This window comes from Lottia gigantea (assembly GCF_000327385.1).
Source record: "Lottia gigantea unplaced genomic scaffold LOTGIsca_39, whole genome shotgun sequence".
Lineage (NCBI taxonomy): Eukaryota > Metazoa > Mollusca > Gastropoda > Lottiidae > Lottia > Lottia gigantea.
This window is the reverse complement of record NW_008709333.1, coordinates 632,680-647,732: the sequence shown is the minus strand read 5'-3', so window position 1 is coordinate 647,732 and position 15,053 is coordinate 632,680. Positions and strand designations below refer to the sequence as shown.

Here is a 15,053-nt window from a genome sequence, read left to right as displayed (position 1 = left end):
GGGTTAGGTCGGCTTTTATACAGGGGCAAGGTCAGCTTTTATACAGGGGCTAGGTCGGCTTTTATACAGGGGTTAGGTCAGCTTTTATACAGGGGCAAGGACTACTTTTATACAGGGGCAAGGTCAGCTTTTATACAGGGGCTAGGTCGGCTTTTATACAGGGGTTAGGTCAGCTTTTATACAGGGGCAAGGACTACTTTTATACAGGGGTTAGGTCGGCTTTTATACAGAGGCTAGGTCAGCTTTTATACAGGGACAAGGTCTACTTTTATACAGGGACAAGGACTACTTTTATACAGGGGTTAGGTCAGCTTTATTACAGGGGTTAGGTCTACTTTTATACAGGGCTAGGTCAACTTTTATACAGGGGTTAGGTCGGCTTTTATACAGGGGTTAGGTCAGCTTTTATACAGGGGCTAGGTCTACTTTTATACAGGGGCAAGGTCAGCTTTTATACAGGGGCTAGGTCGGCTTTTATACAGGGGTTAGGTCAGCTTTTATACAGGGGCAAGGTCTACTTTTATACAGGGGTTGGGTCGGCTTTTATACAGGGGTTAGGTCAGCTTTTATACAGGGGCAAGGACTACTTTTATACAGGGACAAGGACTACTTTTATACAGGGGTTAGGTCAGCTTTTATACAGGGGCTAGGTCTACTTTTATACAGGGGCAAGGTCAGCTTTTATACAGGGGCTAGGTCGGCTTTTATACAGGGGTTAGGTCAGCTTTTATACAGGGGCAAGGACTACTTTTATACAGCGGCTAGGTCGGCTTTTATACAGGGGCTAGGTCAGCTTTTATACAGGGGCTAGGTCGGCTTTTATACAGGGGCAAGGTCAGCTTTTATACAGGGGTTAGGTCAGCTTTTATACAGGGGTTAGGTCGGCTTTTATACAGGGGTTAGGTCAGCTTTTATACAGGGACAAGGTCTACTTTTATACAGGGGTTAGGTCGGCTTTTATACAGGGGTTAGGTCAGCTTTTATACAGGGGCAAGGTCAGCTTTTATACAGGGGTTAGGTCAGCTTTTATACAGGGGTTAGGTCGGCTTTTATACAGGGGTTAGGTCAGCTTTTATACAGGGACAAGGTCTACTTTTATACAGGGGTTAGGTCGGCTTTTATACAGGGGTTAGGTCAGCTTTTATACAGGGGCAAGGACTACTTTTATACAGGGACAAGGTCTACTTTTATACAGGGATTAGGTCGGCTTTTATACGGGGGCTAGGTCGGCTTTTATACAGGGGTTAGGTCAGCTTTTATACAGGGACTAGGTCGGCTTTTATACAGGGGCTATGGGTCAGCTTTTATGCAGGGGTTAGGTCGGCTTTTATACAGGGGCTAGGTCAGCTTTAATACAGGGGTCAGGTCGGTACTTTTACAGGGGTTAGGGCAGCTTTATACAGGGACTAGGTCAGTTTTTATACAGGGACTAGGTCGGCTTTAATACAGGGGTTAGGTCAGCTTTTATACAGGGGCTAGGTCAGCTTTTATACAGGGGCTAGATCGGCTTTTATACAGGGGTTAGGTCAGCTCAAGGTTGGCTCAATTGCAGGTTTGATTTACTGTAATTTCTTTCGGCATTATTTTGAAAAAAGAAATTTTAAATGCTGAAATTTTAAGGTGGTTCAACCTATAAACTGTAACTTGGTGAGCAAATGTCTTATATATCTATGATTTTGAGGACAAAATTTAAATTCTTGATACCTCTTTCAAAGAGTCCAGATAGCTTATAATGTTTTTGCTATTATATATGCCTTCTATTCTAAAATATTTTGGAATTTCAGTATGCGTCCTGGGACTTAGCGTTCCACATGATCCCGTTTGCTAATGTTGATATTAATTTTGCCAAAGATCAGATGATACTATTTCTCAGAGAGTGGTATATGCATCCTAATGGACAGGTAATTACAGTTTCATTCTGTTCACTCGGTTTTTATTTTTCTTAAGGTGCGACTACGGCCTTAAAGGGATTGTAAAGAGGTTTTCTAAAAAGATTATGTGTATCAGGGACACTGCTAGCAACAATATACACCTTTCCAATTTTCAATCAGACGTCTGTGGTTTCTTTCAATTACACTAAAAGTAATCGTTTTACACTATAAGATGCTATCACATTGTAGGGGCAGAGAACAGCCTGAAATTATTTTTTCTACTTTATACAGTATTACAAAATACGATATGAGACCCAATTTTTCGTATCTTTGTCGTTTATGTTAAGTGTTCTGGTCAGTCTGACTAAAATGCTCAGTGTTATAGTGAGATGAGAGTAGTATTCTCAAAAAGCACTGGCCTCCGTCATAAAGTTAGAAACACAGACAAAGGGTTTCAAATGATTAGTGTAGATAGAATTGGCTAGAAAAACAATCCTAGTTTACGGTCTGGAGGTTCTCTATATAAATAAAAAAAACATTTTTATTTACGCCCAGTGTTATTATTGTAGATACCAGCATACGAGTTTAGTTTTGAAGATGTGAACCCTCCGGTACATGCCTGGGCCTGTCTCAATGTCTACAGAAAGTCAGGAGACAAAGGTCATCGTGACGTTACATTCCTTGCCCGCTGCTTCCATAAATTGGTTTTGAATTTTACCTGGTAGGTTTATATACCCGTCTGTAGGTTCATTTACAAATCCGTAGGTTTATATACAAATCTGAAGGTTTATATACAAATCTGTAGGTTATCATACAAATCTGTAGGTTAATATACAATTCTCTAGGTTAATACAATTCTCTAGGTTAATACAAATCTGTAGGTTTATATACAAATCTGTAGGTTAATATACAAATCTATAGGTTTATATACAAATCTGTAGATTTATATAGAAATATGAAGGTTGATATTCAACTCTGTAGGTTTATATAGAAATCTGTAGGTTGATATTCAAATCTGTAGGTTGATATAGAAATATGTAGGTTGATATTCAACTCAGTAGGTTTATATAGAAATATGTAGGTTGATATTCAATTCTGTAGGTTTATATAGAAATATGTAGGTTGATATTCAACTCAGTAGGTTTATATAGAAATATGTAGGTTGATATTCAACTCAGTAGGTTGATATAGAAATATGTAGGTTGATATTCAATTCTGTAGGTTGATATAGAAATATGTAGGTTGATATTCAACTCAGTAGGTTTATATAGAAATATGTAGGTTGATATTCTATTCTGTAGGTTTATATAGAAATATGTAGGTTGATATTCAATTCTGTAGGTTTATATAGAAATATGTAGGTTGATATTCAATTCTGTAGGTTTATATAGAAATATGTAGGTTGATATTCAACTCTCTGTAGGTTTATATAGAAATATGTAGGTTGATATTCAACTCTCTGTAGGTTTATATAGAAATCTGTAGGTTGATATTCAATTCTGTAGGTTTATATAGAAATATGTAGGTTGATATTCAATCCTGTAGGTTTATATAGAAATCTGTAGGTTGATATTCAATCCTGTAGGTTTATATAGAAATCTGTAGGTTGATATTCAATTCTGTAGGTTTATATAGAAATATGTAGGTTGATATTCAATTCTGTAGGTTTATATAGAAATATGTAGGTTGATATTCAATCCTGTAGGTTTATATAGAAATCTGTAGGTTTATATAGAAATATGTAGGTTGATATTCTATTCTGTAGGTTGATATAGAAATATGTAGGTTGATATTCAACTCTGTAGGTTTATATAGAAATATGTAGGTTGATATTCAATTCTGTAGGTTTATATAGAAATCTGTAGGTTGATATTCAATTCTGTAGGTTTATATACAAATCTGTAGGTTTATATACAAATCTGTAGGTTGATAAACAAATCTGTAGTTTATATACAATTCTGTAGGTTTATATAGAAATATGTAGGTTGATATTCAACTCTGTAGGTTGATATAGAAATATGTAGGTTGATATTCAATTCTGTAGGTTTATATAGAAATATGTAGGTTGATATTCAACTCAGTAGGTTTATATAGAAATTTGTAGGTTGATATTCAACTCAGTAGGTTTATATAGAAATATGTAGGTTGATATTCAATTCTGTAGGTTTATATAGAAATATGTAGGTTGATATTCAACTCTGTAGGTTGATATAGAAATATGTAGGTTGATATTCAATTCTGTAGGTTTATATAGAAATATGTAGGTTGATATTCAACTCAGTAGGTTTATATAGAAATATGTAGGTTGATATTCAATTCTGTAGGTTTATATAGAAATATGTAGGTTGATATTCAACTCAGTAGGTTTATATAGAAATCTGTAGGTTGATATTCAATCCTGTAGGTTTATATAGAAATATGTAGGTTGATATTCAATTCTGTAGGTTTATATAGAAATATGTAGGTTGATATTCAATCCTGTAGGTTTATATAGAAATATGTAGGCTGATATTCAATTCTGTAGGTTTATATAGAAATATGTAGGTTGATATTCAACTCTGTAGGTTGATATAGAAATCTGTAGGTTGATATTCAATTCTGTAGGTTTATATAGAAATATGTAGGTTGATATTCAATCCTGTAGGTTTATATAGAAATATGTAGGTTGATATTCAATTCTGTAGGTTTATATAGAAATATGTAGGTTGATATTCAATTCTGTAGGTTTATATACAAGTATCTAAGTTAATATAAAGATTACACACAAATGTAAATACTCTATTTCTTTTCTTTAGGTGGGTAAACCGAAAAGATCCGACTGGTAAACATGTATTCTCTGGTGGATTTCTAGGGTTAGACAATATCGGATTATTTGATCGATCGAAACCTCTACCAACAGACGGATATTTGTTGCAAGTAAGCCAAGGGAGGTTATCTAGAAATTTCAATATAAAAAAAAAACTTTTTGACTGAAATACATGGTTTCAGTCGAGAAAATCATGAAACACAAGACAATAAAACTATCAATGAACAAAGTTATAGAAAAAGTGTAAACTTCCCTTTCAGGCAGATGCCACTGCGTGGATGGCGTTTTACTGTTCCACTATGTTGGATATTAGCCTGTCCCTGGCCAAAAGAGATGTAATTTACGAGGACATGGCCAGTAAATTTTTTGAACATTTTGTGTCTATCGTCGACGCCATGAACAGAAACAGCAATCGAGGTAAGTTGTCTGTATAGTCACTGAAGTTAACTTTTGTTTTTGATTTTGCTAATGCCCTTGATCCTAGTTGACCCTGACTGATAACAGTCCTTTGCCTTACTTGACCTTGACTGACAAAAGTCCTTGACCTCAGTTGATGACTGATCTTTATTGATCTTGCTAATGCCCCTGACCTTTGATGACCCTGACTGATAAAGATCCTTGATCTAAGTTAATACTTGATCTTTATAAATCCAGTTGCTGAAGGCCTTGACCTTGACTTAGACTGTGACTAGTTTTTCTTACAATGATGTTCCTGACCTTGATAATTAGGACTGGTAACGTCCTTGACCTTGATTGTTCTCACTGATAACACTGACGGAGCCAAAAAGGGGAGGGGGCAGAGGGGGCAGAGGGGTCCCTCTGGCAGCACCAAAGGCATGTTTTTCGGGCAAAAATGTTATAACTTACTTAGAAATTCGGGCAACTTCAGGTATTTCGCCTCCTCTCGGACGTGAACCTGGCCCTGCCACTGACTGATAACATCTTTGACAAACACAATACCGTGAGAAAATATCTAATTCTATGCTAGGCTTATGGAATGAAGCGGACGGCTTTTATTACGATCATATACACAGCAATGGACGAAGTATACCGCTGAAAGTTCGCTCTATGGTGGGATTGGTTCCACTTTTTACTTGTTTTGTCTTGAAAGAAACAGAACTCAGACGACACCCAGGGTTTTATAAAAGAACTAAGTGGTTTTTGGATCATCGGAAAGATATCGCTGACAAGGTAACATCTTTTTGATCTTGATTTTAAATAATTTCAGTGTTACCCGATGGTCGATCCAGTGGCGTTTCAATTTTTTCATTTTACATTTTAGTGACGTAATTGTCTGTGACCCTCCATTTGAAAATTTTGTGGCCATACTCGACCTCTTTTCCTAGAAACACAACTGAGTTAGTCACTCAAACAAATTTTATATCCACCTGTATTGGTCAATCAGATAACTGTTTTAAACGGACAGATGCGTGTTTGGGGGTTGATTTGAGGGTTGAATATATGTGAATAGTATTCAGAAATACTAAAAATGGCGCACCTGTCCCACTGTACAGATCTTTAAATCTGAATTGTATCCTGGTTAAAAATAAAATAGTCCCCCAGTTTGTATCGGATTGTACAAGGAGGTGTTGACTATCGTTCTAGATATCATTTATGGAAGCTGGTGGACAAGGCGAGACTCTATTATTAGCTATTGTAACCAGAGATAAACTTATTAAGATACTTAGTTATATACTAGATGAAGATGAATTTCTTTCTCCGTATGGAATCCGCTCTCTTTCTAAGGTATAGTACTTTACATTATAAAATTTCTATCTCCATATAGAATCCGCTCTCTCTCTAAGGTAGTGTACTTTTCATTATAAAATTTATATCTCCATATGGAATCTGCTCTCTCTCTCTCTCTAAGGTAGTTTACTTTTCATTATAAAATTTCTCTCTCCGTATAGAATCCGCTCTCTCTCTAAGGTAGTGTACTTTAGTAATTAGTAAATCTTAAAGGGATTGTAAAGAGGTTTTCTAAATTTTGTATGTGTATCGGGGACACTGATAGCATCAATTTGCACCATTTCAATTTTCAATCAGATGTTTGTGGTTCCCGCAATTCGACTAAAAGTGTTTGATGACGTCACTAATTGCAAAATATGCTTGTATTACCTTTGATCTTTCGCGATTAGCTCGTTTGATATTTTCACTCGTTCTAGGTCCATGACAAGCATCCGGTACATCTATTATTAAATGGTGTGGAATATAGCGTGAATTACTGTCCGGGGGAGTCCAGAACTAAATTATTTGGTGGTAACAGTAACTGGAGGGGTCCAATTTGGTTACCGAGTAAGCCTCTCGTTTTGTTTAAATGATTTCAAATTGAAATACAATCTTCTCCAATGCTAATGCAGTCTCAAGACTGGTGCAACGGCTAAGCCAAGGCAACGTCAAGGCGAATGTATCGTCAAGACGAATGCAACGTCAAAGCTAAGGAAACGTCGGCTAATGCAACGTTAAGACTAATGCAACGTCAAGACTAATGCAACAACAAAACTAATGCAACGTCAAAGTGAATGCAGAAAACTAAAGCTTAATATGCAAGATCAAAGCAAACGTAACGCCAAAGCCAATGCAACGTCAAAGCAAACGTAACGTCAAAGCCAATGCAACGTCAAAGCAAACCTAACGTCAAAGTTAATGTTAAAATATCTACAGTTTATTGTCACGTGCTACAGTGAACCCACGTGAAAAATTTGCATTTTACTGATGAACTTCACATTTCCTTAGCGATCTCCGATGACGTTATCACGTCGTACTGACTCCATTTCATTTGATTTTCAGTGAATTATCTATTAATTGACAATCTGCAGAGATATGATTATTTTTATGGAGACACCCTACAAGTAGAATGTCCAACAAGATCTGGTAAATTTATGAGATTAAAAGATGTTGCTAGAGAACTGGCTACTCGAATATCCAGACTTGTTGTACCTGATGTATATGGATATAGAGCTTGTCATGGTAAATATTTCGTCTTACATCTAGGTCTCACAGGGAGTTGGGTGACAGCAGCAAATGTACAAGTGAAACTTTAAAGAGGGCAATGTCATCCAGACCACACTCCATTGCCACACTCCAAACCACACTCCGTTGCAGACCCCCCCCCCCCCCACCCCCGCCCCCCAAATCCACCGAAATCAGCAACGCCCTTGCCTAAATGCCTGGAGCTTAGAGTCACCTTGACAGTCCCCCACTCGCCATCTACCCACTCCCATGCACCCTCACCTTATGATTTCAGAAACTCCGTCCCTCTGCGATCTCCATGTTCTCGGAGAGATAATTCTTTTTTAGATTTATGATTTATTTCACATTTTCTATTCATTTGTTAATTTAATTTATTAATTTTTAATTTATTTGATTTTCAGGTGACGACGATAGATATGCTAAAAATCCACATTTTAAAGATCTGGTTTTATTTTATGAATATTTCCACGCCGAGACTGGAAGAGGATGTGGTGCTAGGTAAGTTGTGTATTAAATTGATGTCTTGATGGTGTGCGAGTAGACCAATATAGAACCCTTGATGAACCCTATTTTCAATCACAAATGAATTTAAATCAACGAGATGTATTCTTGAACGACAAACAAAATTTGATACAAAAGCAAATAGATAACACGAATCTATGTTGTGTATGTCTTCAACTTTCGTTTCTTTTTTTTATAGTTCTTATTTTTAGTATAGCCACTTCACAGTAGGGTCTAACGACCGTAGTCTTGAACATTCGTCAAATTAACCTTTTGACCTAACCTGCTTTACCCAAGCAAGTTTACACCTTCTCCATTGTTGGCCTTTTGTGACGCGATCAAGAGGTGTATTTTCAGGAGCAAAAGACTAGTTTATCAAGTCCACTGAGAGTGAAAATAGATGACTATACTAAAAATAAAAATTAATAAAAAAAAAAAAAAACGAAACGAAACGAAACGAAAGTATTTGATTAGACTGTCTTTTGTGTATCTTCTATTTACACCACATACCTAGTTATTGATAGTGACGTCATAAGATAAGACAAATGAATGATTCTAACAAAAAATCTACTGAATTCCAATTGGTTTATAAAACTAATTATAAAATCAATTTGATTGATTTTCAAATCAGAACATTAAAACACTGGAATACTTAAATTATCTAATGTTTTCGTGAAATTGATCAAGTATTTCTATAATGGTATGACTACAAAAATGTTCATCTCTCCAAATAAAGGCTGGCAACAGAGGCAGGGACAGACAGACATTTCGGTCTAGAGTTAGAGGAGCTACATGTCCAACTACAACTATACAAATAGTAGAAAACTGCTCTGAAATCCCTTAAAGTGATTGAACATAGAATTTAATTTTCAGGAATAGTCAATATGAGTATGACGTATTACCTGATGTCATAAAGTTACAACAGAATCCCTGTAAAATCTAGAAAATTGGAAATTCATAAAACTAAACAATTATTGAAAAACGCTTAATCTTAATATTAAGCGTTTTTCAATAGTTAATTGCATTTTTATTAAGTTTTTTTTTGGATTTATCGGATTATGTTATGTTATTTATGACATCAGGTATATCTACTGATAAATATATATGCTCTTATTGGCCAAGTTTGAAATTTTGAAAATCTTATGTTCATTCTAAGACGTATAATCACTTTAATAACCTTTACTTTAATAATATTATTATATTTTCAGTCATCAAACTGGTTGGACGGCGTTGGTAGTAAATTTATTAAAATCATCACACGATAATTCTTCCTTATCTTCAGATTCAACTGGCTCGCTCTGTAGCGGGGATATAAATGGACATTCTGTTATCTAAACTCACGTGAAATGTACGTGTAAACGTCAGATACTACAAGGTTTCTCTAGTGGGGATATTCATAGACGTTCTGTTATCTAGACTCACGTGAAATGTACGTGTAAACATCAGATACTACAAGGTTTCTCTAGTGGTGATATTAATAGACGTTCCGTTATCTAAACTCACGTGAAATGTACGTGTAAACATCAGATACTACAAGGTTTCTCTAGTGGGGATATTAATAGACGTTCTGTTATATAGACCCACGTGAAATGTACGTGTAAAAATCAGATACTACAAGGTTTCTCTAGTGGTGATATTAATAGACGTTCTGTTATCTAGACTCACGTGAAATGTACGTGTAAACATCAGATACTACAAGATTTCTCTAGTGGTGATATTAATAGACGTTCTGTTATCTAGACTCACGTGAAATGTACGTGTAAACATCAGATACTACAAGATATCTCTAGTGGTGATATTAATAGACGTTCTGTTATCTAGACCCACGTGAAATGTACGTGAAAACATCAGAGACTACAAGGTTTCTCTAGTGGTGATATTAATAGACGTTCTGTTATATAGACCCACGTGAAATGTACGTGTAAACATCAGATACTACAAGGTTTCTCTAGTGGTGATATTAATAGACGTTCTGTTATCTAGACTCGCGTGAAATGTACGTGTAAAAATCAGATACTACAAGGTTTCTCTAGTGGTGATATTAATAGACGTTCTGTTATCTAGACCCACGTGAAATTTACGTGTAAACATCAGATACTACAAGGTTTCTCTAGTCGTGATATTAATAGACGTTCTGTTATCTTCTCTATATCGATTTGATTTGTGATTTGTCTTTGCACCACTCGAGTATGGAACACAGGTGACCTTCGAAACAAAAAGGTCTTCTACAAGATCAGATGGGGATAAAACTAAAAAACATAAAATACTACATTATCTGAGACAGTGGTATATTGATTGGACTAAAACATTTTTTATGAAAAATAGAAAGGCACCTATAAGCACAGCATGATACATGTATATCTTTAAATGTAAAATTCGTGAATAAAAAGATGCATTGGAAACTATGGGGCTGTTTTATAAGAATTAATGAACGAGAATGTCTTTCAAGCTGTTTGATACCAGGCAAACAGTGCGCCCCAATAAGCCCAATTGACGTATCGCGGTCGACAAGATAACCACGCCCCTTTCAACAAGGGAGGTAAATCTTCAATGTTCCGTCAACCTTCCTTGACGTCGTCATTATGGAGTCGCATAATAAGACTGTAAGCTTTGGAAGAAAAGACATCATTAAATTAAATGACACTTGGACAAAATAAAACCCCACCAAAAAAGCGAACGCATTATTTGTAAAATGATTATATCTATGGCTATCAACTATTAGTCACATTAATCCCATTGTTATTATGACAATGTCTTATTATAATATCTCACTATTGACATGTATTGTAGTGTCAGTGGAAAGAATGTGTTTACATTGCCACAGTAGTATAAATATCCAGAATATACAAATTGTGAGAAAGACTTATGTTGTGGACTAGAAAACAGCTGTTACAGGATTTTCTGCAAAGTAAATTTATTTTAGGAATGGAACCCAAATGTTCAACCCAAGAGGAAAATGAAAAACTACATTTCGTTTGATTAGTCTACTAAGATACAGAACAGTAGGATATAAAACACTATTTCATTTCATTAGTCCAATAAGATACAGAACAGTACGATATAAAACTCTATTTCATTTCATTAGTCCTATAAGGTACAGAACAGTAGGATATAAAACTCTATTTCGTTTCATTAGTCTACTAAGGTACAGAACAGTAGGATATAAAACTCTATTTCATTTCATTAGTCTACTAAGATACAGAACAGTAGGATATAAAACTCTATTTCATTTCATTAGTCCAATAAGATACAGAACAGTAGGATATAAAACTACATTTCATTTCATGAATCTAATAAGGTACAGAACAGTAGTATATAAAACTACATTTCATTTCATTAGTCTAATAAGATACAGAACAGTAGGATATAAAACTACATTTCATTTCATTAGTTCAATAAGATACAGAACAGTAGGATATAAAACTATTTTTCATTTCATTAGTCTAATAAGATACAGAATAGTAGGATATAAAACTACATTTCATTTCATTAGTCTAATAAGATACAGAACAGTAGGATATAAAACTACATTTCATTTCATGAATCTAATAAGATACAGAACAGAAGGATATAAAACTCCATTTCATTTCATTAGGCCAATAAGATACAGAACAGTAGGATATAAAACTACATTTCATTTTATTAGTCTAATAAGATACAGAGCAGTCGGATATAAAACTCCATTTCATTTCATGAATCTAATAAGATACAGAACAGAAGGATATAAAACTCCATTTCATTTCATTAGTCTACTAAAATACAGAACAGTAGATATAAAACTCTATTTCATTTCATGAATCTAATAAGATACAGAACAGAAGGATATAAAACTCCATTTCATTTCATTAGTTCAATAAGATATAGAACAGTAGGATATAAAACTCTATTTCAATTCATTAGTCCAATAAGATATAGAACAGTAGGATATAAAACCCCATTTCATTTCATTAATCTAATAAGATATAGAACAGTAGATATAAAACTCCATTTCAATTCATTAGTCCAATAAGATATAGAACAGTAGGATATAAAACTCTATTTCATTTCATGAATCTAATAAGATACAGAATAGTAGATATAAAACTCTATTTCATGTCATTAGTCCTATAAGATACAGAATAGTAGATATAAAACCCCATTTCATTTCATTAATCCAATAAGATATAGAACAGTAGATATAAAACTCCATTTCAATTCATTAGTCCAATAAGATATAGAACAGTAGGATATAAAACTCTATTTCATTTCATGAATCTAATAAGATACAGAACAGTAGATATAAAACTCTATTTCATTTCACGAATCTAATAAGATACAGAATAGTAGATATAAAACTCTATTTCATTTAATGAATCTAATAAGATACAGTACAGTAGATATAAAACTCTATTTCATTTTATGAATCTAGTAAGGTACAGAACAGTAGAATATAAAACTCTATTTCATTTCATTAGTCCAATAAGATACAGAACAGTATCATTTTATTAGTTCAAAAAGGTACTGAACAGTAGGATATAAAACTCCATTTCATTTCATTAGTCCAATAAGATACAGAACAATAGGATATAAAACTCCATTTCATTTCATTAGTCCAATAAGATACAGAACAATAGGATATAAAACTCCATTTCATTTCATTAGTCCAATAAGATACAGAACAATAGGATATAAAACTACATTTCATTTCATTAGTCCAATAAGGTATAGAACAGTTGGATATAAAACTCCATTTCATTCCCTGAATACAATAAGGTATAGAACAGTAGGATGAAAAAACTCCATTTCATTCCAAGAGTACAGTATAAGATACAGAACAATAGGATATAAAACTACATTTCATTTCATTAGTCCAATAAGATACAGAACAGTAGGATATAAAACTCCATTTCATTCCCTGAATACAATAAGGTATAGAACAGTAGGATGAAAAAACTCCATTTCATTCCAAGAGTACAGTATAAGATACAGAACAGTTGGATATAAAATATTATTTTATTCCATAAGACCAATAAGATACAGAACAGTAGGATAAATAATAAGGTACAGAACATGGCCGCAGTTGTTGACATTTGAAAAATAAACCATTCGGAACCTTGACCCTAAAATGTACAATTAGCTAGTAAGAAGTTTATAGCTGAATAGATTTGGAAATATCAACAATTAAAGATTTCTTATAGTGGCTAATTTGAAATTCAAAATGGAGTCTTATGCAGGTAGAATTTCAGGTGGCTCCATATCCAAAATGTTCAAACTATATTAAATAATTGTATACCGAATTTGGTGCTTGTATCGCAAAATGCACAATACCTCATATATGGGGGCTATGCCGCTGCACTATTGAGACGTTTCAACTTGTTTTAACTAGTTCTTGTTCATCTGTTTACTAAACAGTTAGGGCTTTGTGGCATGTCGACCTGTAATCAGGTAAAGCTGTTGCCATACAAAGCCACTATTAATAGATATTCAACATAATGCCTATTTTTATTTTCGTCGAAATCGAGTTCTTTTCAAAAGACAGATATTTTTCTTGTTATTTAAAGTGATACTTAGAAAAAATATAAATTTAAAGTCTGAAACTTGGTCGACAAGTTTACATATTCATCATTGGAAGCCATTTTAATTTTAACATAGTGAAATCATTCTGTTTATCTGTGGAAGGTATATAGAACTATATTTCAATATTTCTAGAGAAAGATAATATACCATAACATAGTGAAATCATTCTGTTTGTCTGTGGAAAGTATATAGAACTATATTTCAATATTTCTATGAAAGATAACATACCATAACATAGTGAAATCATTCTGTTTGTCTGTGGACGGTATATAGAACTATATTTCAATATTTCTAGTGAAAGATAATATACCATAACATAGTGAAATCATTCTGTTTTGTCTGTGGAAGTTATATAGATTTTATCATGGCAGCTGCTTTACCAAATAATCCTAATCTAGAATGTTCCATTTGTTTAGAAAGTTTCAAAACTCCAAAAATCTTATCGTGTGGACATTCGTTTTGTTTTGAGTGTTTGGTAAAGTATATTGGTGACATAAAGAAGAAATTTCCATGCCCATATTGTAAACAGTATGTTAGAATTCCACAAGGTGGTGTCGACATGTTTATAACAAATTTGGGTTTACAAATCTCGACGGATTCTCCAAGAAAAACCGATATTCCAACAAGCCAACCCTCAAAGAGTCTTAAACCAAAACATCCTTGTCCAAATCACAGTAAGAAGGAGGTAGAATATTATTGTCAAACTTGTAATTTAGGATTATGTTCTAAATGTATTTACAGAAAACATAGAGATCATAAAACATTAGATTTAGAATGTGATTCTACAAGAGAAATGGTAGTCCAAGAAATTTCAAGGTCCGAACACTTTCTCAAAAACAAAATCAAATATTTGGAAAAAACTCATGCAACATTGTTAGAAACAGCTAAAAAATTCAAATATCTTTGTGATAAGGCATCCACCGAAATCAAAGAAAAAAAAGAGAAAATTATTGGTGAATTGGAAGAATGTTATGAAAAAAGACAACAAGAAGTTCAGAATAATTTTGAAAAGAATAAATTAGAACTGGAAAAAACTCGAAGGAACGTTGGGTACCAGATTAAAACTATCAAGGCCAAATTAGATTCTTCCTGTCCTACTACAACAGAGGATCCCTCTTTATCTCTTATATATTCACTGATTAAACTCCAAGATTTACAGAAACTCTGTGATAACACGAAGATTGATATTCCTCCAGTAACGTATATAGAATGGAGAGAGGGGTGTGGTATTGTTAATGTTAGTGATATTCTGGGATCAACTGTAACTAAACCACTAGATCAATCTAGAAAGGGTAGTGGACCTATAACAACTGTAACTAAACCACTAGATCAATCTAGAGAGAGTA

General features: G+C 34.0%; 2 protein-coding genes across 2 annotated transcripts in view; both read left to right on the top strand.

Moving 5' to 3' along the window:
- LOTGIDRAFT_163313 (hypothetical protein) overlaps positions 1-9,486 on the top strand; it is a gene marked incomplete at both ends in the record, with an annotated part of 27,970 nt that extends 18,484 nt beyond the window's left edge. The window contains 10 exons of the mRNA XM_009059408.1: positions 1,785-1,901; positions 2,441-2,592; positions 4,667-4,787; positions 4,938-5,094; positions 5,666-5,868; positions 6,283-6,423; positions 6,843-6,972; positions 7,468-7,647; positions 8,052-8,148; positions 9,360-9,486. Of these exons, the coding sequence (XP_009057656.1) occupies positions 1,785-1,901; positions 2,441-2,592; positions 4,667-4,787; positions 4,938-5,094; positions 5,666-5,868; positions 6,283-6,423; positions 6,843-6,972; positions 7,468-7,647; positions 8,052-8,148; positions 9,360-9,486 (1,425 nt within the window). The remainder of the gene's footprint in view (positions 1-1,784; positions 1,902-2,440; positions 2,593-4,666; positions 4,788-4,937; positions 5,095-5,665; positions 5,869-6,282; positions 6,424-6,842; positions 6,973-7,467; positions 7,648-8,051; positions 8,149-9,359) is intronic.
- Positions 9,487-14,071: 4,585 nt separating this feature from the next.
- LOTGIDRAFT_122108 (hypothetical protein) lies at positions 14,072-14,260 on the top strand (the record flags this gene model as incomplete). Its single annotated transcript, XM_009059407.1, has 1 exon — positions 14,072-14,260. A coding segment is annotated over one exon (189 nt), but the record flags the coding sequence as incomplete, so codon positions are not given.
- Positions 14,261-15,053: the final 793 nt, after the last annotated feature.